Raw genomic sequence first — 24,921 nt, forward strand, 5'->3', positions numbered from 1 at the left:
GGATAAGTGTGGTGGTGAGGTTGGGGTGGAGGTGGGATGGCAATAGGGTCAAGTGCACAAGTGGTGAGGTGTGATTTGGAGAGAAGATGAGCAAGCTCCCCTTCAGTGATGTTAGATAGGGAGGTTATGGGGTTTGGGCATTGGTCTGGTGTGCAAAAGGGTTGTGGTGGTTAGACCAAACACGGCAAGTCTTTATTGCTTATCTTGTTTTTGAAGTGTGCGGCAAAGTCCTCGGCAGAGATGAGGGAAGTCGGAGGAGGCAGTGGTGGGCGGAGGAGGGAGTTAAAAGTATTGAACAACTGTTTGGGATTGTGGGATAAGGAAGATACAAGGGATGTAAAGTAGGCCTGTTTAGCAGAGGTGAGGGCAGATTTGAATGCAAGTGTTGCTTGTTTTAGTGCAGTGAAGTCGTCTTGCGAATGTGTTTTCTTCCAGCATCGTTCTGTAATTCTGGATGCTTGCCGAAGCTTTTTAGTGGTGTTATTGTGCCAGGGTTGTCTATTGATTCGTCGCACTCTGTTATGCATGACAGGGGCGACTGAGTCCATGGCTGATGCAAGAGTGGCATTGTAGAAAGTAGTTGCAGTGTCTGTGTCGTGGAGCGAAGATATGGAGGACAGTGGTAGAATAGAGTCAGAGAGTGTGCGAGTGTCTAGATGTGAGGTTTGTACGGGGGTGCGCATGCTGCTGGACATGGGTGACAGGTGGAGAACAGGGATGAGAAAGTGCGTAGATGGTGGTCAGATAGAGGGAGAGGGGAGGTGGTGAAGTTAGAAAGAGAGCAGAGGCGGGTGAAGACCACGTTTAATGTATGTATGTCCGTCTGTGCGGGTTGCTGAGGAGGACCACTGAGTAAGTCCAAAAGATGAAGTAAGGGACAGGAGTTTGGAGGCTGATGAATGGTGGGTGTCAATGGGGATGTTGAAGTCACCCATGATGATGGTGGGAATGTCAGCAGAGAGAAAGTGAAGGAGCCAGGTGGATAATTGGTCAATGAAGGCATTGGTCTGGCCTGGAGGTCGGTATATGATGGCCACTTGGAGGTTGGAGGGAGAGTAGATGCAGACAGAGTGGACTTCAAAAGAGGGGAGGATAAGGGAGGGTAGAGGTGGGATTGGGTTGAAGGTGCAATTGGAAGAAAGGAGAAGGCCCACTCCTCCAGCATGTCTGTTGCCAGGGCGAGGAGTGTGGGTGAAGTGGAAGCCGCCGTAACACAGCTCAGCAGGGGAGGCTGTGTCGGAGGGTGTCAGCCATGTTTCGGTGAGGCCAAGGAAGGAAAAATTATGAGAGGTAAAGAGGTCGTGAATCACATGGAGTTTATTGCAGACGGAGCGGGCATTCCAGAGTGATCCAGAGAGTGGGAGCATGGTGGTGGGCGTCAAGGGCACGGATTTGAGGTGGGAAAGATTTCTGGTGTTTGTGTTGGTTTGGGAACGATAGAAGGAGGTAATAATGGGAGGTGTGGGCTGTGGGGGTCCAGGGTTGGGAGATATGTCGCCAGCAGTGAGGAGAAGCAGAAAGAGGGAGAGCATGTGGGAGAAGGAGGGTGGGTGGCTTGTTTTGTATTTTATTAGGAGAGCTCTGAGGTCGAGGAGCAGGCCAGCAGAGGAGGTCAGGTGGGAAGGCCAGAGGGAAGAAGAGATTATTATTTGGTTAGCGGGTGCTGGGGTTTGTGGATATCGAAGGAGAGTGAGTAGTAGTGGAGCCAAAACTGTTAGTGCGTATGTCAGCATGGTGAGAGTAATTTAGAAGGCAAAAGAAATTTAGAACATGTAAACGCAGTGGTTAGTCGTACCTTCTGGTCACTTCAGGCTCATTTCAGATGTTATCCTTAGAAGACATCCTTGGAATAACAGACCGAGGTCAGGCAGACCTCTTAAGCCCCCGTCACACACAGCGAGATCGCTAGCGAGGTCGCTGCTGAGTCACAAGTTTTGTGACGCAACAGCGATCTCATCAGCAATCTCGCTGTGTGTGACGTATCAGCGACCGCCCCCCACCATTTATCGCTGATCGTGCTCGAATGCCCTGGACATTTTTTTGATCGTTAGTCTCCCGCTGGCCAGCACGCATCGCTGCGTGTGGCAGCATGAGACGATCGATCAGCGAGCTGGTATCCAAGGTAAACCACGGGTAACAAGTGCGCGTGTCGCTTAGTTACCCGCTGTGTACCTTGCATACTGGCTCCCAGCGCCAGCACGCTGGTATCCAAGGTACACAGCGGGTAACTAAGCAACGAGCATGCTTGTTACCCGAGTCGTCGCTGGTCTTGATCGCTGATGAGATCTGCTTGTTTGGCAGCTCACCAGCGATTATATAGCAGCACACCAGCGATCCCGACAAGGTCATATCGTTGTCGGGATCGCTGGTGCATCGCTATGTGTGACGGGGGCTTTAGTCTGAATTTATACTAAACAGCATATGAAAGGGCCCAGGTGTGATCTGAAAGGAAGGAGCAGTAGGGGGACTGGATGCAGACACAGGAGATGATTAATTAGAAGTAACAAGAGGAAATGCTAAGGGAGATAGTATTGCAGGCAGAACACATACCATTGATAGCAGACAGATTCAGAGGTGATTGGGGTTCAGGAAAGATGTGTGATGATGGTATTGCAACCAGAACACATACCATTGATAGCAGACAGATTCAGGGGTGATTGGGGTTCAGGAAAGATGTGTGATGATGGTATTGCAGCCAGAACACATACCTGTCGAAGCAGATCGATTGTCAGAGTGTTAGTAATAATAATGAAGCATCTATAGCAGGGAGTCATTTTCAGGCATATTTCAGTTGTTAGCCTTAGAACGACATCCTTGGAATGACAGACCGACATTATACAGTAACACTTTAAGGGATCAGGAGGATGACGGTATCATTGTATGTGTCAGGTTCCTATAAGGTGTCAGGATGTCGCTGTCTATTTCTCCATGGAGGAGTGGAAGTATTTAGAAGGACACAGAGATCTCTACAACGACGTCATAATGGAGGTTCACCAGCTCCTCACATCACCAGGTAATAGACAGGACTAAATACACACGGCCTATAATTATCTGTATGTAGAGAATGAATTCAGTCCCTGTATGTGTTTCCTCCAGATCTATCCAGTAAGAGGACAACACCAGAGAGATGTCCCCGTCCTCTTCTTCCACAGGACTGTAACCAAGAAGATCCCAGTGCTCTTCAGGATCATCAGGTAGATGGAGATAAGGTGTCAGGAGATCTCCTCTATGATGTGTAGACAGCTGTGAAGGTCTTGTGCTCAGTCTTGTTTTATCCACCAGTATTATATGTTTTATACTTGTTTAATGAGAACGGTGGAGATGGCAGGATTACAGCTGACACTGACATGGAAATTTGATTGATTAGGTAGATATACCCTCGTGCGTGCTGTGGCCTGTCCTAATTAGACAGTCTTATTGAGCGCTCAAGGAAGGAAAGATGCCACACCTAGTTAGCAGCAATCCATTCCAGCAAAACTCTGGAAGTTTATTGAATATACTTGGTTTTATCAGTTCGTACAAAGGAGTGGTTACTCATTAACATAAAGGCTGAACTTCTTATCTAATTGGTCAGTTTAAATACATGTACATATATGGGTGTCCGACCTGAGGTGATTTAAGAATCAGATTATTTACTGCCCCTTGTCTTACAATGTCAGCAATGTTCAGATATCGGCTGGTACATCTGGCCTTACTTCCTCTTCTGTATGTCTGGGACAAATGTCACAAGACAATGCTATCATGAGTTAACATCAGCTCCCCAGGCCCTGGCTCATGGGGTTAGGTCATCTTTAGCAACTGATTATAAAGTTCAGGACAGCTGTGACTATATCTAGGCGCATATGAATGAGTATATAGAGTATATAAGTATATAGCCTATAGCAGGCAAGTGAAATCTAGATGAAATACATATACATATATATTTCCATAACAATCCCCCCTTAGATATCACTTGCCCTAAAGTCCTGCTCCTGGCCCAAAGCGCTGCAACTCTTTTATGCTGCCAGTGGTTTGTCGCACGCCTAGCGCATACATCCTCCTCTGTACAGACTTTCGCAAATGGGCGGTCAGGAGATCTGTCCCTAACGGGGGTTTTGTGCAATGTAATCAAAGTCTCTTAGTTAGCAGTCTATGCAGTCAGTGCATGTGTATTCTCTATCAGGTAGGTAATTTATTCAGTCAGGTAGGTCATCCACGGCATCATTCCAGCTCAGGTGTATCTTCTGGTATGAAGGCCTTTTCCTGCAATGCGGTGCGTGGATTCAGGTGGGGGTTTTCCTTCCAGGTTGGTGGCGTCAGCACTTGGAGAAGGGCCATCAAATCTGGGATCGAGTGCTTCTCTTTATGGACTTTTTCCACCAACACTCAGCAGTCTCCTGACCTCAGGGTGTGCATACCAGGCACCGAATCTGGACCTGGCAATGAAGGAGAAAACTCGAGAATGGACATTAGAAAGATTCTTGATAAATTCAATTACACATGCAGACAAAGTATCATTTTGCATAGTCAACTGCTAAGTAAAGAATACCCCTAACATGGGGGTTAGACCCAAATCAAGTTTCATATTGGTGACAGCTTTTTCTGAGCCTATGGGAGTGTCTAATGTCAGGGTTTGTCTGTCTCTTGGGCAAATTTTTTAGCATGCTGCTCTTGAATGTCCCACCTAGTCTATGGTGTAGGATGGGGTGGGAAGTGTGTGTAGGCCTAAGTCTAACCCTACTGCTGATCAGATCTCTTGTGTCAGGTTTGCTGTGTATGTGGGTCCCTGATCACTTGCTATTGCTTCTGGAACCCCCATATCTGCACACTATTTTTGAGGGTAGCTTTTTTGCAGTAGTCTTCGCCAACCGGATCCTTACTGGGAAGTCTTCAGGCCAGATGATGTGGGGGAACTTTTCCCGCTTGTCCGATGTTGAATTTGTCCGAGGCCAAACAGCTGCTGGGAATTTGGCTGTTAAGGTGAGAGTCCAGTCAATCAGGTCATTCATCTGTGTCGTCAGTTCTGTGCGGGGGCCATGTGCCCATTGAACCGCCGTAGGGTACACACTTTGAGGTAGACTGGGTCTGTCTTGAGGTAGACGTCTTGAGGTAGACATGTTTGAGGTAGACAGGTTTCTTGGAGCCCAGTGCTTTTGCCCTACAGCATCCAGCTTTCCTTCTCCTTCCGAGTCTGATCATGCTACTTCTTGTACAGGCTTCGGGAAGTCATTTTGTCAGGCTTTCTCGTCTTCAGTCGTCTTGTAGTAGCCGTCCGGCTCTACGACCTCTCCCATTTTCCATATTGTCTTCCTCTTGGCTGCTTCTTTGGCTGCCACGTCTGCTGTTGATGCCCCGTGTCTCTACTGTGTTCAGGTTTCCGTGTGCCTTGACCTTCAACACTCCCACCACTTTTAGTAGTTGAAGAGCGTCCAGCAGGTCTCTGATGGCTCCATGATGCTTCATGGTCGATCCGCTTGCTGTGATGAAGTCTCTTGAAGCCCAGATGGGTCTGAAGTCGGGTGCCATGTCATGCGAGTACCTGGAAGTTTTGTTCCTTGCAATGTGGCAGACCTTTCGTCAGCTCTACCAGTTCCGCTTCTTGGGCTGACAAACTTCTGGACCATAGGATGTCTTGATGGCTGGTCACTGCACATCCCGTGTGGAACCTTCTTTCATCATCTGCAAAACTGGAGCCATCTACAGTATCTTGCAGACTTTTCATCTGAGGGTCCGTAACCGCATCACCCCTTGGAAGTGGGAGTAGAGACAGGTAACTGCTGAGAGCACTGAAAAGTGGTGGAGAGCAGCCTTGTCAGGAGGGCGTGTGCTGCAGATATTGTTTTCATGCAGGAGGGGCCCCCCCTTGCAACTGGATCCAGACCGGCTGAGAGGTAGTCTAGAGGCCTCTGGTTTTCCTCGGCGGGTCTGTTTTAGGCCAGTAGCATGACCTTCTCCATCCTTGTCCTTCCTTTTCTGTTCGGCACAGACGGGATGGCTTCTCGTAGTCAGGGAGGCCTAGAGCTGGCGCAGAGACTATGAAGTCTTTCAGTTTCCTGTACGAGATGAAGGCTGCAATGCGTTGATGCAATTGTGCAGAGGCTGCATTAAGCCTGGAGCACCAGGGATCCAAGTTCTGCAGTACGAGACTGGACCAAGGAAGGCCTGCATCTTCGGAGTTGTTGAGGGAGCCATCTTCTCCGCGGTCTTCCGGTCATCTGTCAAGTGTTTCATGTAGTGGGCGATACGGTGTCTTCAGGAACTTGCTTTTTGACACCACTGGACTCTGTTTTGCAGAACTTACGTTGCTGCTCCGTCAGGCAGAGTAGAGGAGACATGGAAAGCGCTGTGCAGGTAGCGATGTCGATGACTTCTGCATGCTCCGCAATCCAGTTGACGGGGATGGAGGACAATGCTCTGGCGAGCTGTGAAAGGCTGTTCCGGGCCCTCTTGGGCATCACTGTCCATTTGTTTCGCACCCCCCTTGTGCGTTTTCAGGAACTGGTCGTCCAGGTGGGGGGGGAACATTGAGGAGAGCTTCAGGCAGATCCATTGCCGTGAGCACCGTTGCTGTGGCTGGCACATTTGTCAGCAGAGTGTGCAGATCTGGCACAACTGGGGTTTCAAACACGGTTGCTTTGTTCACAGCCCTCAGGTTATGCACCATTCAACCCAGTCTGGTTCTCCTTTCACAGTCTTCCTCTTGATTGAGAAAAGCTGGGACTGCATGATGATTCCCATGAGTGAGGCGGCTCAATCTGGCCTTGCTCTTCACAGTGCCGTGAGTGACTCCCATCTTCTGGCACAGGGCCAGCAGGAAAACAAGCCGTTATACTGGTGACCTCTTCATCAGAGATGACGTCCAGCTGAGCTTTCTTGCTCTCACAGGGGGTCTTTTTGCTGGGGCGTCTTCTTTACCAGCCTGCAGCAGTTCCTTTCACCCAGCTTGATCTCAGGTCAGCTTTTGTTAACCAGTTTGAGGAGCTAAGTGGTTGTCTTCCAGTCCAGGGCCTGGATTAACTTCAGGGAGCACCTTCAGAATCTTGTCCAAGATGATCCTCTGGCGCTGGAGCTGGAAGCAGTGCAGCCATCTCACGGAGCGGATGTGGTCCCTCTGGGTTGAGAGTTTTCCTGGCCCATGCCAAAGTTCTTAGGCCATTTCTTGAACCGCAGTTCCACTTAGACCTCCAGTTGGTCAGAGGCAGTTTGGCTCTGGGTGATGAGCAGCGGATGCTGGGCCTTCTGAGCGTCCGGGGTTCCAGACTTGAGTGACACCCACACTGGCACAACTTGAAGTCTCCCTTGGACCACAGGCTTCCGGGTGCTATGTCCAGCACCTCCTTGGGTAGACTTGAACCGGTTGTTCGAGCGAGGCTCTTGTAGGGCCACCAGCATGGGCATGATTGATTCTTCCTGGGCCTGGGGTGGAGAGGAGGTCAAGGTCACATTTTCATGGGACACTTTGGTCACCTTCAGTTCATGCAGTAGGTCTGCTCTCATCAGGTGTGGTGGGCAGGTCTCCACCATAAACTGGAATGGGATGGAGTTTCCTGGCTGTGTCCACATGCTCAGGGTCTTGCAAGCTGGGGAACGTCCGTCTTGACCTGCAGTCCCTATATAAGACACACAGTGCTCTGATAGACTGGTGGGGTCGGGGATTTTCACTTCTGACTGCACCAGTGTCCACAAGGAAAAATATGACAGCCCCCAGTGATTTGAGGTATTGGGTCCGCTGACGGGGTTTCACATGTCAGGGGCGTGACGTCTGCAGACCTGGTTTGCCTCTGTCCTATGGACAGGGTTCTTCATTGTCTTCTGTGTTTCTTTCTTGGCCTATTCCTCCGCGGGATGACCTGGGTTCCTGGGGTGCTGTGCACTGGTTCCAGAAATGGCCAAGGTTGCCACAGTTGAAACACTTGCTAGCTCTCCTGACTCTGTGTGATAGTTGCTCCTTCACGTCAGTGGCCACCACAGGAGGGCCTGTCCTCTGCACTCCTGGGAGGGACTCAATTCTTCTGGCTACTGCGAGCATGACATCTACTGCTATTGTTCTGTACTCAGGCCTGGCCACTATCAGTAGTTTCTTGATTGGTTTTCTTAGTCCATGCACAAAGGCTTGTGCCAACATTTGTCCGTGTATCTGATCATGAATAGTGAAGCCTAAAATTTGGAATACTTGCCTCACTCTGCCATGAAACTCGTGTACAGACTCTGTCTCGGCCTGGCTCATGTTATGCATGCTGAGTGCTTGTCTGGCTTTGGCCCACTCTCTGAGCTGTTCAATTAGCTTTGATCCTGATTCCCAGGAATGCACATCTAATTCTGATGGAAGCTTGAAGTGTTCCTTCATGATTGGCCAGAGTGTTTCACCTGCTTTTATCGCCATTATGGACCAGAGATCACTCCAGGTTGCAGCATATGTCTGCTGGCTCTGCTGCATTCTTCGGTAAAATGGCATTGGGTCCATATCTGGGTTTGGCAGATTTCTTAGAATACTGAACACCTGACTAGGGGTGAAGGGCACATAGTGTAAGAGTTCTGGCTCTATCTGCCTCTGCCTACTTGGTGTCTGTGAGTTTCTCCTAGTACTATGAAGCATAATCTCCTCTTCATATTCATCAGAGGAGGAACTGTGCCATTGTGTGGGTAGTACTCCCCCCTTCTGAGACTGCAGCTCCGTGTTAGACTTAGCAGGTGCAGTCTCTGATGGCACACACCTCCCTTCTGCTAGCTGTTGTATAGGGAGGGCACCTGTTTTGTTATGTGTGGGGAGTGATTCACTTTCTTCTCCCGGTGTCATAGCTGTCTCTTTAGAGAGGGTGCCTTGTGGAAATAGGGACACCTCATTGTCTGGATCTGGCACTGGGCCAGCTGGTGACGATGAACTGAGAGGTGGGTGGGGGAGAGAGGAGCAGGGGAGGGTGGAGGAGAGATTTGGAATAGGAGGAGAGTGGGGAGGAGACAAAAGAGGAGGAGAAAGTGGAGATGAGGGGGATGAGAGATGATGTTGGTGATGATGGTGGAGAGGGAGGAGAGATGAGAGAGAGAAGGGGGAGAGATAGGTGGAGATGAATAAGATAGAGGAGGGAGAGAGAGATATGGTGAGGGAGGATGAGGTATAGGAGGAGAAATAGATGAGAGAGGGGAGTTGGGAGTGAGAATAGCGGAGATAGAGGGAGGAGAGAGGTGAGAGAGATGGGAGGAGGGAAGAGTGGGGAGAGAGGAGATGGTGGGGGGAGCGACCTGCTGCCCCCCTTCTGCCATCACAGAAGGCATGCTTAGATCTGTGGTACCTCTCAGACGGCACAGATTAGAATGCCGCTGAAAACACTTTTTCTCTACACGTAAAAAAAACAATCCTTTCCTGTTCACACTATCTGTTAGCGCCTTCTACGCTGTAAAATCCGCTGTCACTTTAAGAAATGCAGACGGCAATTACTAGCTACTTCCCTTTTTCCTTTCAATACATCATGCCATGCTACAGCTTTAAAGGAAACTGTTCTTGCAAAACCACATACTATGTCTGTTTTAAAAACTGAAAAAAGTGATCAAAACTTTAAAAACTTTGCAACCCCTTTTAACTTGCTTAAAACGGAATGAAAAACAAAACAAAAATATTTAGTAAAAAATTTCAAAAGTAGTGGACACAAAATGGAAAATCAAAATTGACAAGAGAACACAGGAATAACCAAAAGCAGGCAAAATTTCTGTTTTAAACAAAATAAAGGAAAAGGAAAAATGTCTGAGAAGTGAAAATCAAAAAGACTGAAAACAAAACTCAAAAATGGAAAAACCCAAAAGAAAAAGAGAAAAATGATCAGGGAGTAAAAGATTTTTAAAAGGAAAAACAAATCAAAAAGTTGATAAAACTTAGAAACCACTTCGAAAAAATCAAAGATCGATGCAAGTACACTTCCAACAATATAAAAAGTGTGCTGACTGCAGAACACACACACTTCCCTTTTTTCTGCCTGCGTCTCTCAGTGAAATCTTCTGAGAACAATGGAAGAGAGAGAAAAAGAAAACCTAACGGAGACTGCAGTGATATACTCAAAAAGACCCAACTTTCCCGAAAATGCTCACACTACAGTAACAATAATCTCCACCAAAAATGCAAGATAAAGCATAAAATAGGGAAAAGCAGAGTACAAATATGACAATATGAAAAAAATATATATATATCTCAGGGGCACACCCTGTAGGCAAAAGAGGAAGTGTACAATAAAAAAGGAAAAACTTTTTCTGCTTCAGATCTTTGTGGAGAACTGCAGTGGAAAAAACAGGTTGATGCACATATAGACGTCTGGGTAGAGATCGAAGCCCTTGTTTTGTGACACGTCTGTCAAACAGCTGCTGGTAACCCATAACTGCTAACCACACTAGGTGCACTACGCTTGGTGACCCGGGAATGTTTACCACGCTGTTTCGGACGTCCTGGCTGGCTCGTCCATAACAGGAATGTGATAAATCCCACGAAACTGCCACCACCTGATACCTGGGCCGGCTTCTCCTGTCCTTCCCTGTGACCAGGTGTGTTGGTGGCAATTTGTCAAGTGGTTTGGCTTGCAATATTTCCCCTAAGCTAACACCACCGCGTGCCTGGCGTGGGCGCTGTTGTCCATTCCTATGCACAGGTGTTTATTGTGATAGCTTGATGTGAGATTCGCCTTGTGATAACTCTGTAAGACCCCACCACCTGTCCCTGGGCAAGGCTTCTCCTGTCCTTCCCCTGTGTCCAGGTGTATTTGTGAGGACCTATCTGAGCGAGTCAAACTACCCTGTTATCAGTTTCCCAGCAGCCACAAGCACAAATCAGTCACCGTGTTTCCACCAGCTCTCTCCCGGATCAAAACACACAGGACCACAGCAGACACTTAGCTTATCCCAGGGTTTGGATAAGGGTGGACTTTTTTACACTACCTTGGTTTGGTGACCACACTGACCGGCTAGAGTTGCTGACCCGGACTGGGCACAGGGAACATTCAGGTAAGATAACTAGATTTTCTTACCTTACTTATGGAATTGCGCAAATCTCCGTTCTCATGAGCCAAGGCCTTGGCCGGCACCTCTGTCCTCTCCGGTCAGCAGGATCCCCTTGCGTTTTCGTCCACAGCCTCGCGTCTGGGCGCCAATTGGCATGGAAATTTGATTGATTAGTTAGATATACCCTCGTGCGTGCTGTGGCTGAGTCTTATTGAGCGCTCAAGGAATGAAAGACGCCACACCTAGTTAGCAGCAATCCATTCCAGCAAAACTCTGGAAGTTTATTGAATATACTTGGTTTTATCAGTTCGTACAAAGGAGTGGTTACTCATTAACATAAAGGCTGAACTTCTTATCTAATTGGTCAGTTTAAATACATGTACATATATGGGTGTCCGACCTGAGGTGATTTAAGAATCAGATGATTTACTGCCCCTTGTCTTACAATGTCAGCAATGTTCAGATATCGGCTGGCACATCTGGCCTTACTTCCTCTTCTGTATGTCTGGGACAAATGTCACAAGATAATGCTATCATGAGATAACATCAGCTCCCCAGGCCCTGGCTCATGGGGTTAGGTCATCATTAGCAACTGATTATAAAGTTCAGGACAGCTGTGATTATATCTAGGTGCACATGAATGAGTATATAGCGTATATGCTGTAAGTATATAGCATATAGCCTACAGCAGGCAAGTGAGATCTAGATGAAATACATATACAGTTGTGGCCAAAAGTATTGACACCCCTGCAATTCTGTCAGATAATACTCAGTTTCTTCCTGAAAATGATTGCAAACACAAATTCTTTGGTATATTATCTTCATTTAATTTGTCTTAAATGAAAAAACACAAAAAGAATTGTCCTAAAGCCAAATTGGATATAATTCCACACCAAACATAAAAAAGAGGGTGGACAAAAGTATTGGCACTGTTAGAAAAATCACGTGATGCTTCTCTAATTTGTGTAATTAACAGCACCTGTAACTTACCTGTGGCACCTAACAGGTGTTGGCAATAACTAAATCACACTTGCAGCCAGTTGACATGGATTAAAGTTGACTCAACCTCTGTCCTGTGTCCTTGTGTGTACCACATTGAGCATGGAGAAAAGAAAGAAGACCAAAGAACTGTCTGAGGACTTGAGAAACCAAATTGTGAGGAAGCATGAGCAATCTCAAGGCTACAAGTCCATCTCCAAAGACCTGAATGTTCCTGTGTCTACCGTGCGCAGTGTCATCAAGAAGTTTAAAGCCCATGGCACTGTGGCTAACCTTCCTAGATGTGGATGGAAAAGAAAAATAGACAAGAGATTTCAACGCAAGATTGTGCGGATGTTGGATAAAGAACCTCGACTAACATCCAAACAAGTTCAAGGTGCCCTGCAGTCCGAGGGTACAACAGTGTCAACCCGTACTATCCGTTGGCGTCTGAATGAAAAGGGACTGTATGGTAGGAGACCCAGGAAGACCCCACTTCTTACCCCGAGACATAAAAAAGCCAGGCTTGAGTTTGCCAAAACTTACCTGAAAAAGCCTAAAACGTTTTGGAAGAATGTTCTCTGGTCAGATGAGACAAAAGTAGAGCTTTTTGGGCAAAGGCATCAACATAGAGTTTACAGGAGAAAAAAAGAGGCATTCAAAGAAAAGAACACGGTCCCTACAGTCAAACATGGCGAAGGTTCCCTGATGTTTTGGGGTTGCTTTGCTGCCTCTGGCACTGGACTGCTTGACCGTGTGCATGGCATTATGAAGTCTGAAGACTACCAACAAATTTTGCAGCATAATGTAGGGCCCAGTGTGAGAAAGCTGGGTCTCCCTCAGAGGTCATGGGTCTTCCAGCAGGACAATGACCCAAAACACACTTCAAAAAGCACTAGAAAATGGTTTGAGAGAAAGCACTGGAGACTTCTAAGGTGGCCAGCAATGAGTCCAGACCTGAATCCCATAGAATACCTGTGGAGAGATCTAAAAATGGCAGTTTGGAGAAGGCACCCTTCAAATATCAGGGACCTGGAGCAGTTTGCCAAAGAAGAATGGTCTAAAATTCCAGCAGAGCATTGTAAGAAACTCATTGATGGTTACCGGAAGCGGTTGGTCGCAGTTATTTTGGCTAAAGGTTGTGCAACCAAGTATTAGTCTGAGGGTGCCAATACTTTTGTCTGGCCCATTTTTGGAGTTTTGTGTGAAATGATCAATGTTTTGCTTTTTGCTTCATTCTCTTTTGTGTTTTTTCATTTAAGAAAAATTGAATGAAGATAATAATACCAAAGAATTTGTGTTTGCAATCATTTTCAGGAAGAAACTGAGTATTATCTGACAGAATTGCAGGGGTGTCAATACTTTTGACCACAACTGTACATATATCTTTCCATAACAACACCAGTGACCGGAGATAAACTTTTTACCTCCGATCACAGCTGAGCGGTCATGCTGTGTTCTGACAGTGTGGGAACCACGGCTCTGTGACCGGCGGAGATGTTTACCGCCAATCAGAAGTGCTACACCGGTGTTTACCACACTGCCACACAGCTTGGGAAACACCGGCTTTTGTGTTGTGCATTTTCCGCTATATTCTGTGATTAAATCAGCAAATATTGCAAATTCGGCGATCGTGGGCCGAGCATTGAAATATTCGCTCATCTCTCGCCATAATACTGTGTGAGGTGCTGTGGGGCCGTCATACTGTGAGGGAGACCTCATACTGAGCTACATGGCCACACAGGAGAACAATTTCCTTGTGATGAGTCAGAAAGTGAGAAATCCAGGCCTTTGGTCTATCTGATTGCCGTCCTCCTGAATTGATATGGTGTTGTGTGTCAGGAGGGAGACATCAGATAGTACGTTCTGAAGGAAAGCAAAGATATAATGGCAGTAAGAATTCGGATTCCAGGCAGGGGTCATAGCGGAGACACAGAGCAGGAAGAGGTCATTAGCTCAGGTTTGCTGCACTATTGTGGCATATAACAAATGTTATGTACTGCCGCATGTCACCGGAAAGTTCCTGACTGCATAACGCAGAAGAAGCATTCATAAAGTGTTGTGCCTGCCATCTGATGTATATACTTCTCATCAAGGTCTTGTTAAGTAAAGGAAAGTCTATTTTTGAACTTTGGTCTCCCTCATTCATCTCCATACTATCTGGTCTGGGCCTACTACGACAGCAGCAATCTGTGGAGTCGGGAGTTATGACTCTGCCAAATATACATGTTCGGGCGGTGTAGAAAATTGCTTTGGAAAGGCTTCTGGGATCGACTTTGGGATTGCCCCTTGCAGACCTGGGGGGCTGGACCCTCATCTGACCTTGTACTCCATGGGCACACCGCTGGTGAAGGTTCCGTGTCTGCCTGCTGCACGCGCCATCTTCCTACTCTGTGGTGACGTCACCGCTACCCAGTGTTCGGGCGGTGTGGAGATTTCCTTCTGAACAGCATCTGCGTCCTGCCTTAGGCTTGCCCCTTGCTGACCGCGGGTTTTCGCCCTCCTCTGCTCAAGTTAAGGCAGGGCACATCGTTGGTGAAGTTCCTGTGGAGGACTGCTGCGGGCGCCATCTTCCTACTCTGTGGTGACGTCACCGCTACCCGGTGTTCGGGCGGTGTGGAGATTTCCTTCTGAACAGTATCTGCGTCCTGCCTTAGGCTTGCCCCTTGCTGACCGGGGTGTTTTGCCCTCCTCTGCTCAAGTTAAGGCAGGGCACATCGTTGGTGAAGTTCCTGTGGAGGACTGCTGCGGGCGCCATCTTCCTACTCTGTGGTGACGTCACCGCTACCCGGTGTTCGGGCGGTGTGGAGATTTCCTTCTGAACAGTATCTGCGTCCTGCCTTAGGCTTGCCCCTTGCTGACCGGGGTGTTTTGCCCTCCTCTGCTCAAGTTAAGGCAGGGCACATCGTTGGTGAAGTTCCTGTGGAGGACTGCTGCGGCGCCATCTTCCTCCACCTTCAGTGATGTCCCCAGGCGCGACCAATCAGCGACGCGGGATTTCCGTTACAGACAGACAGAATTAGACGATTATATAAATAGATAAATATATATATATGTGTTATATATAGCTGACCTGTGGAAGCGCTGTTAGGCCGTCGTCAGAGTTTGCTCACTCCTTTCTTCAGCCTCCCGGCCATGAAGTTTTAACCTTTTGCTACAAATAAACTATGGACTTTCAATATGGATCAGTGGGTGCTGCAGTCCTTACTTTCTTTGATGGTGAAATTATATATATCTAATATATAAAGCTCAAGTGTGTATGTAAGTATGTGTGTATGTCCGGGATAGGCATCCGCACCGTCGCAGCTACAGCCACAAAATTTGGCACAGTCACACGTCTGGACCCCGAGAGTGTCCTAAGCTATGTTGTGAGGCGAAATTTTAACCCTGCACGGTCCAATTCACCAAACAATTTTGCCTCTATCTACATACTGGAGAAAAAGTGTGTGCACGTCAAGCCCCGCCCCTCATTATGATGTCATAATGGTTGCCATGGCGACGCTGATGTCGTCATAGGTTGCAAGCCCCGCCGCTCATTATGTCATAATGGTTGACTATGGGATGGAGGATGTGTGATGGGTATATGGGCACTGGACTATGGGATGGTGGATATGTATGACGGGTATATGGGCATGGGACTATGGGATGGAGGATATGTATGATGGGTATATGGGCACTGGACTATGGGATGGAGGATGTGTGATGGGTATATGGGCACTGGACTATGGGATGGAGGATATGTATGATGGGTATATGGGCACGGGACTATGGGATGGAGGATATGTATGATGGGTATATGGGCACTGGACTATGGGATGGAGAATATGTATGATGGGTATATGGGCATGGGACTATGGGATGGAGGATGTGTGATGGGTATATGGGCATGGGACTATGTGATGGAGGATATGTATGATGGGTATATGGGCACTGGACTATGGGATGGAGGATATGTATGATGGGTAAATGGGCATGGGACTATGGGATGGAGGATATGTATGATGGGTATATGGGCACTGGACTATGGGATGGAGGATATGTATGATGGGTATATGGGCATGGGACTATGGGATGGAGGATGTGTGATGGGTATATGGGCATGGGACTATGTGATGGAGGATATGTATGATGGGTATATGGGCACTGGACTATGGGATGGAGGATATGTATGATGGGTAAATGGGCATGGGACTATGGGATGGAGGATATGTATGATGGGTATATGGGCACTGGACTATGGGATGGTGGATATGTATGATGTGTATATGGGCATGGGACTATGGGATGGAGGATGTGTGATGGGTATATGGGCATGGGACTATGGGATGGAGAATATGTATGATGGGTATATGGGCATGGGACTATGGGATGGTGGATGTGTGATGGGTATATGGGCATGGGACTATGTGATGGAGGATATGTATGATGGGTATATGGGCACTGGACTATGGGATGGAGGATATGTATGATGGGTAAATGGGCATGGGACTATGGGATGGAGGATATGTATGATGGGTATATGGGCACTGGACTATGGGATGGAGGATATGTATGATGGGTATATGGGCATGGGACTATGGGATGGAGGATGTGTGATGGGTATATGGGCATGGGACTATGTGATGGAGGATATGTATGATGGGTATATGGGCACTGGACTATGGGATGGAGGATATGTATGATGGGTAAATGGGCATGGGACTATGGGATGGAGGATATGTATGATGGGTATATGGGCACTGGACTATGGGATGGAGGATATGTATGATGGGTATATGGGCACTGGACTATGGGATGGAGGATATGTATGATGGGTATATGGGCACGTGACTATGGGATGGAGGATATGTATGATGGGTATATGGGCACTGGACTATGGGATGGAGGATATGTATGATGGGTATATGGGCACTGGACTATGGGATGGAGGATATGTATTATGGGTATATGGGCATGGGACTATGGGATGGAGGAAATGTATGATGGGTATATGGGCATGGGACTATGGGATGGAGGATATGTGATGGGTATATGGGCACTGGACTATGGGATGGAGGATATGTATGATGGGTATATGGGCACTGGACTATGGGATGGAGGATATGTATGATGGGTATATGGGCACTGGACTATGGGAAGGAGGATGTGTGATGGGTATATGGGCACTGGACTATGGGATGGAGGATATGTATGATGGGTATATGGGCATGGGACTATGGGATGGAGAATATGTATGAAGGGTATATGGGCACAGGACTATGGGATGGAGGATATGTATGATGGGTATATGGGCACGGGACTATGGGATGGAGGATATGTATGATGGGTATATGGCACGGGACTATGGGATGGAGGATATGTATGACGGGTATATGGGCACGGGACTATGGGATGGAGGATATGTATGATGGGTATATGGGCACGTGACTATGGGATGGAGGATATGTGATGGGTATATGGGCACTCGACTATGGGATGGCGAATATGTATGATGGGTATATGGGCATGGGACTATGGGATGGAGAATATATATGATGGGTATATGGGCATGGGACTATGGGATGAAGGATGTGTGATGGGTATATGGGCACTCGACAATGGGATGGCGAATATGTATGATGGGTATATGGGCATGGGACTATGGGATGGAGGATGTGTAATGGGCATAGGACTATGGGATGGAGGATATATATGATGGGTATATGGGCACAGGCCTATGGGATCGTGGATATGAATGACTGGTATATGGGCACAGGCCTATGGGATCGTGGATATGAATGACTGGTATATGGGCACGGGACTATGGGATGGAGGATATGTATGATGGGTATATGGGCACGGGACTATGGGATTGAGGATGTGTGATGGGTATATGGGCATGGGACTATGAGATGAAGAATGTGTGATTGGTATATGGGCACTCGACTATGGGATGGCGAATATGTATGATGGGTATATGGGCACGGGACTATGGGATTGAGGATGTGTGATGGGTATATGGGCATGGGACTATGAGATGAAGGATGTGTGATGGGTATATGGGCACTCGACTATGGGATGGAGAATATGTATGATGGGTATATGGGCATGGGACTATGGGATGGAGGATGTGTAATGGGTATATGGGCACGGGACTATGGGTTGGAGGATATGTATGATGGGTATATGGGGACAGGCCTATGGGATCGTGGATATGAATGACTGGTATGTGGGCATGGGACTATGGGATGGAGGACATGTATGATGGGTATATGGGCACGGGGCTATGGGATGGAGGATATGTATGATGGGTATATGGGCATGGGACTATGAGGTGAAGAATGTGTGATGGGTATATGGGCATGGGACTATGGGATGGAGGATGTGTGATGGGTATATGGGCACTCGACTATGGGATGGCGAATATGTATGATGGGTATATGGGCATCGGACTATGGGATGGAGAATATGTATGATGGGTATATGGGCACTCGACTATGGGATGGCGAATATGTATGATGGGTATATGGGCATGGGACTATGGGATGGAGAATATATATGATGGGTATATGGGCATGGGACTATGGGATGAAGGATGTGTGATGGCTATATGGGCACTCGACAATGGGATGGCGAATATGTATGATGGGTATATGGGCATGGGACTATGGGATGGAGAATATATATGATGGGTATATGGGCATGGGACTATGGGATGGAGGATGTGTAATGGGCATAGGACTATGGGATGGAGGATATATATGATGGGTATATGGGCACAGGCCTATGGGATCGTGGATATGAATGACTGGTATATGGGCACAGGCCTATGGGATCGTGGATATGAATGACTGGTATATGGGCACGGGACTATGGGATGGAGGATATGTATGATGGGTATATGGGCACGGGACTATGGGATTGAGGATGTGTGATGGGTATATGGGCATGGGACTATGAGATGAAGAATGTGTGATTGGTATATGGGCACTCGACTATGGGATGGCGAATATGTATGATGGGTATATGGGCATGGGACTATGGGATGGAGGATGTGTAATGGGTATATGGGCACGGGACTATGGGATGGAGGATATGTATGATGGGTATATGGGGACAGGTCTATGGGATCGTGGATATGAATGACTGGTATATGGGCATGGGACTATGGGATGGAGGACATGTATGATGGGTATATGGGCACGGGGCTATGGGATGGAGGATATGTATGATGGGTATATGGGCACGGGACTATGGGATTGAGGATGTGTGATGGGTATATGGGCACTCGACTATGGGATGGCGAATATGTATGATGGGTATATGGGCACGGGACTATGGGATTGAGGATGTGTGATGGGTATATGGGCATGGGACTATGAGATGAAGGATGTGTGATGGGTATATGGGCACTCGACTATGGGATGGCGAATATGTATGATGGGTATATGGGCATGGGACTATGGGATGGAGGATGTGTAATGGGTATATGGGCACGGGACTATGGGATGGAGGATATGTATGATGGGTATATGGGGACAGGTCTATGGGATCGTGGATATGAATGACTGGTATATGGGCATGGGACTATGGGATGGAGGACATGTATGATGGGTATATGGGCACGGGGCTATGGGATGGAGGATATGTATGATGGGTATATGGGCATGGGACTATGAGGTGAAGAATGTGTGATGGGTATATGGGCATGGGACTATGGGATGGAGGATGTGTGATGGGTATATGGGCACTCGACTATGGGATGGCGAATATGTATGATGGGTATATGGGCATGGGACTATGGGATGGAGAATATGTATGATGGGTATATGGGCATGGGACTATGAGATGGAGGATGTGTGATGGGTATATGGGCACTGGACTATGGGATGGAGGATGTGTAATGGGTATATGGGCACGGGACTATGGGATGGAGGATATGTATGATGGGTATATGGGCACAGGCCTATGGGATCGTGGATATGAATGACTGGTATATGGGCATGGGACTATGGGATGGAGGACATGTATGATGGGTATATGGGCACACGACTATGGGATGGCGAATATGTATGATGGGTATATGGGCACGGGACTATGGGATTGAGGATGTGTGATGGGTATATGGGCATGGGACTATGGGATGGAGAATATGTATGATGGGTATATGGGCACGGGACTATGGGATGGAGAATATGTATGATGGGTATATGGGCGCGGGACTATGGGATGGAGGATGTGTGATGGGTATATGGACACCTGACTATGGGATGGCGAATATGTATGATGGGTATATGGGCACGGGACTATGGGATTGAGGATGTGTGATGGGTATATGGGCACGGGACTATGGGATGGAGGATGTGTGATGGGTATATGGGCATGGGACTATGGGATGGAGGATATATATGATGGGTATATGGGCACTCGACTATGGGATGGAGGATATGTATGATGGGTATATGGGCATGGGACTATGGGATGGAGGATATATATGATGGGTATATGGGCACGGGACTATGGGATGGAGGATGTGTGATGGGTATATGGGCATGGGACTATGGGATGGAGGATATATATGATGGGTATATGGGCACTGGCCTATGGGATCGTGGATATGTATGATGGGTATATGGGCATGGGACTATGGGATGGAGGATATGTATGATGGGTATATGGGCATGGGACTATGAGATGAAAAATGTGTGGTGGGTATATGGGCACTCGACTATGGGATGGCGAATATGTATGATGAGTATATGGGCACGGGACTATGGGATGGCGGATATGTATGATGGGTATATGGGCATGGTTCTGTGGGATGGAGGATAATTATAATTTGCTATAACTAACCACAGTTAGTTACTATGCCTGGGCAGCGCTGGGCTCTTCAGCTAGTGTGTGTGTGTGTATATAGATAGAGAGAGAGAGAGATATATATATATAATGTGTGTGTATGTATATATATGTCTATTAGAATCCCTGCACACATACACTTAAGGAGTATTTGCTTATTAGTGAAATTTATTGAAAGCAAGTGCTCTTATAGTGATTGCGACAGAATGACGTTTCGGTCATTCAAGACCTTGATCACATAAGTCGCCTTGAACAATGTAGTGGTTCATGAAGGATGTGGTCCTTGTGATCAAAAATAGGGACAGCGAGTATGCCCGTAGTAGTTCTGAACTAAGGGCTGTCCTGAATCTCATACTATTTATATTTGGCAGAGTCATATCTCCCGACTCTGCAGATTGCTGCTGTCATTGTATTATTACACAGGATTCTTATGATGTTACATCGGATCATCTTCTCATTCAGGTCTCTACAATATCGGATCCTCTCAGTGAAGATCTTCTACAGAAGAGAATTTTCCTGATTTACCCATCAAGGATGGATATGGACAGAGACAAGATGGCGGAGAGGATGTTACACCTCACCCTAGAGATCCTCTTCCGTCTCACTGGAGAGGTGAGAGATTCTGATGACGTCACATTACATCATTCTTATCTATGGGAATAACAGATGGACAGAACTGGAGAGGTGAGGACTCTGGAAATGTCTGTAGTGAGATTTATTAATGTGTCTCTCCATAACCAGGATTACACAGTGGTGAAGAAGACCTCTAGTGATCGCTGTCAGGACCCTGTGTCTGAGGGATGGGGAAGACCCCTGAGCCCAATCACGGGGCCTCCACCTCACCCCCTGATCCATGAGGACATCAATGACCAGAAGATCCTAGAACTCATCTACAAGATGATTGAGCTGCTGACTGGAGAGGTGACACTGCTGGGAATGCTGGGACATTATACTGTAACACTATGAAGGGATCGGGGGATGACGGTATCATTGTATGTGTCAGGTTCCTATAAGGTGTCAGGATGTCGCTGTCTATTTCTCCATGGAGGAGTGGGAGTATTTAGAAGGACACAAAGATCTGTACAAGAACGTCATAATGGAGGTTCCCCAGCCCCTCACATCACCAGGTAATAGACAGGACTAAATACACACGGCCTATAATTATCTGTATGTAGAGAATGAATTCAGTCCCTGTGTGTGTTTCCTCCAGATCTATCCAGTAAGAGGACAACACCAGAGAGATGTCCCCGTCCTCTTCTTCCACAGGACTGTAACCAAGAAGATCCCAGTGCTCCTCAGGATCATCAGGTAGATGGAGAGAAGGTGTCAGGAGATCTCCCCTATGATGTGTAGACGGCTGTGAAGGTCTTGTGCTCAGTCTTGTTTTATCCACCAGTATTATATGTTTTATACTTGTGTAATGAGAACGGTGGAGATGGCAGGATTAGAGCTGATCATAGATGGGACTTCTCCATCTGTCTGTGACTCTTACAATATTTGTTTCAGGGTGAAGATCTGACCCATATTAATACTACAGAGACATATGTGAGAGATGATGAGCGGTGTAAAGAGGAGATTCCCACATATGACTACCCAGGTGAGTAGTAACCACTGAATGCAGAGAAGTCACAGATTCCTCTTAGTCACCGGCTGTGGCTGCTTTATCGGTGGTGTAGTCCGGCCGTATTACCATGTCACCATTTTGACTCTAGACCACAACATCCTCCTCCACCCAAAACTGTTCAAATGACTTTGGCCATTGAAAGCCCTTTTCTATAGAACTTACCACCTGGAGCATCCACCTACCCCCTGGGATTAGTGTGAGGGTGATCCCTTATAGCGAGATCTATATGATTACTTGTACCTGACCCAATGTAGGCCGAGAGCTCGCTTAAAGAGTCACACCGAACACAGAGTTAGTCTGGAATCACACTACCGTGTGTGATACAAGAAACGCATGAGTCTCTCGCATCAACATCCAGCGCTGCTGCCTGTACTCAGGACCGGAGCTGCGGCTGCATAGAAATACATGGCTGTTGATGTGAGAGACTCGTGCGAGTTTCTCGCATCACACACAGTAGTGTGATCCCGGCCTTAGATGTCTTCTCTTTTCTCAGTAAAGGCTTGCACAAAACTGAAGTTTATTCTCAAGACAAAGAGACAGGAATTAGCCATTCTCTCCTTCACATTAGGAGACGCTGACCGTTACCTGCCCAGATCTGTAACTATAAAGCCAAATGACAGCGTACGTAGAATGTGCTGACAAGATAGAAAATCACTTGAAGAAAAATCTTATGCTGGGCCTGTAAGAGAAAGCGGAGGGTAATGATGCTGTTGGCTTCCTAGATCCCTGAGATCTTATCGGATGAATCTTCTCTCCCTTCTGTGCTGCTGAATGTCTCATGGTCCCTACAAGACCAGGTCCAGTCTTTCTGGCCAAACTTCCCTTTTATGATTAACAACAGTAAGGCTGCGTTCACACATCGCGTTTTTTTCGCGGTGGTTTTTACCGTGCGATTTTGCCGCGAAAACACGAAAAAACAGCAACCCATGCAATCCTATGGGATTCTGCAATGCTGTGCTAATGCTGCGGCTTTTCCCGCGGTGGAATCGCTTTGCGGTAAAATCCGCAGCATGCTCATTAATTTGTGGAATCGCGGCGATTCCACCCACGTAGGGATGCATTGTTCTGCTTAATTTCCGCATGTGGCTGTGCCCACCATGCGAAAAGTAAGCAGAACATTTGCGGATGGTACCCACGGTCCGGAGGAGAGGAGACTGTCCTCCAGGCTCTGGGTACCATATCCCTGTAAAAAATAGAATTAAAATAAAAAAATCGGGTTATATTCACCTTCCGGCGTCCCGCGCAGCGTCCCCAGGCCTCAGCAATACACGCGGCAGCTCCCGTTCCCAGTAATGCATTGCAATGCCTTTGCTGACGTCGTGTGTCGCGATCATGTAGCGATCTCGTGAGACCGCGACGTCAAAGGTCATTGCCGCAATGCATCACTGGGAACGGGATCTGCCGGAGGATTGCGGAGGCCTGGGGACGCTGCGCGGGACGCCAGAAGGTGAATATGGCCCAATTTTTGTATTTGTTTTTTTTTTACTATTTTTAACATTAGATCTTTTACTATTGATGCCGCATAGGCAGCCTCAATAGTAAAACGTTGGTCACACTCGTCAAACACTATGTTTGACGAGTGTGACCAACCTGTGAATCAGTTCTCCAAGGGATGCTACAGATCGCTTGGAAAATGCTAGCATTCTGCAAGCTAATTACACTTGCAAAACGCAAGTTTTTCCATGGGAAAATCGCGGGAATTTAAAATGCGATTTTCCCGCGGAATGGAATTCCGGAATTCTCGCGGTAACTTCCGCTGGAGTTCCGCAACGTGTGCACATAACCTCACTGCACATTTAGGCTGAGTGCAGACGGAGTTTTGAGCCCTGCGGATTTTTCCGTGCAGAATGGAAGAAAACCGCGGGTCAAATGACCTGCATTTTTCCTGCGGATTTCTTCCATTTTTCACGCGGTTTTCCATTGCGGTCTTCCCCCTGCGGATTTGGTAACAGGGGAGATAGAAAACCGCACAAAAGAAGTAACATGCTGCGGATTTTGTACCGCAGGAAAACCGCGCGCAAAAATCCGCAGCGTCTGCACAGCGTTTTTTTTTTTTTTCATTCATTTTAAAGGTACTGTACATCACAATGCGGATATGCAACGTTTCTGCGCGATAAAATCCGCTGCGGAAACGCTGCAAATCTGCATCGTGTGCACATGGCCTTAGGCTAAGTGTGAATTTCTGTAGAATAACAGCAGAATTTCGCTTTATCCTGACTTTTCAATTTGTTTTAAAACCAACTAACTTCAAGGAGGATTGTGATAATCTCCAGGACAAACATTCCACCTGTGCCATGATAGATCTCTAAGCTGTGTGTGGCTGAGGGCTGTAATATACATTTATTCCCGCCTGCAGGAGATGTGTTGGCTCCAGCCCTGGTGTCATGGATTCTCTCCACGTCATAAATTACATTGTTTCTGATCCTAAGGAATTCAGATTACTGCACAATCTCTCCTGAAATGGGGAGCAATATTATTTCCTCTAATCTTCTGCTCAGGAGTCATAGTAGCTCCAATAGTCCACC

The 24,921-nt window shown here is 47.3% G+C and overlaps 1 protein-coding gene across 1 annotated transcript in view; it reads left to right on the forward strand.

Annotated features, from left to right (window-relative positions):
• The window catches only part of LOC141082466 (uncharacterized), a 98,267-nt gene that overhangs the window by 63,658 nt on the left and 9,688 nt on the right, over nucleotides 1–24,921 (forward strand). Inside the window, exons 4-6 of the mRNA XM_073566407.1 lie at nucleotides 2,890–3,013; nucleotides 3,097–3,194; nucleotides 22,279–22,369. Of these exons, the coding sequence (XP_073422508.1) occupies nucleotides 2,890–3,013; nucleotides 3,097–3,194; nucleotides 22,279–22,369 (313 nt within the window). The remainder of the gene's footprint in view (nucleotides 1–2,889; nucleotides 3,014–3,096; nucleotides 3,195–22,278; nucleotides 22,370–24,921) is intronic.

This window comes from Dendrobates tinctorius, unplaced genomic scaffold (assembly GCF_039654945.1).
Source record: "Dendrobates tinctorius isolate UK_male_01 unplaced genomic scaffold, ASM3965494v1 ptg000017l, whole genome shotgun sequence".
Taxonomy (NCBI): domain Eukaryota; kingdom Metazoa; phylum Chordata; class Amphibia; order Anura; family Dendrobatidae; genus Dendrobates; species Dendrobates tinctorius.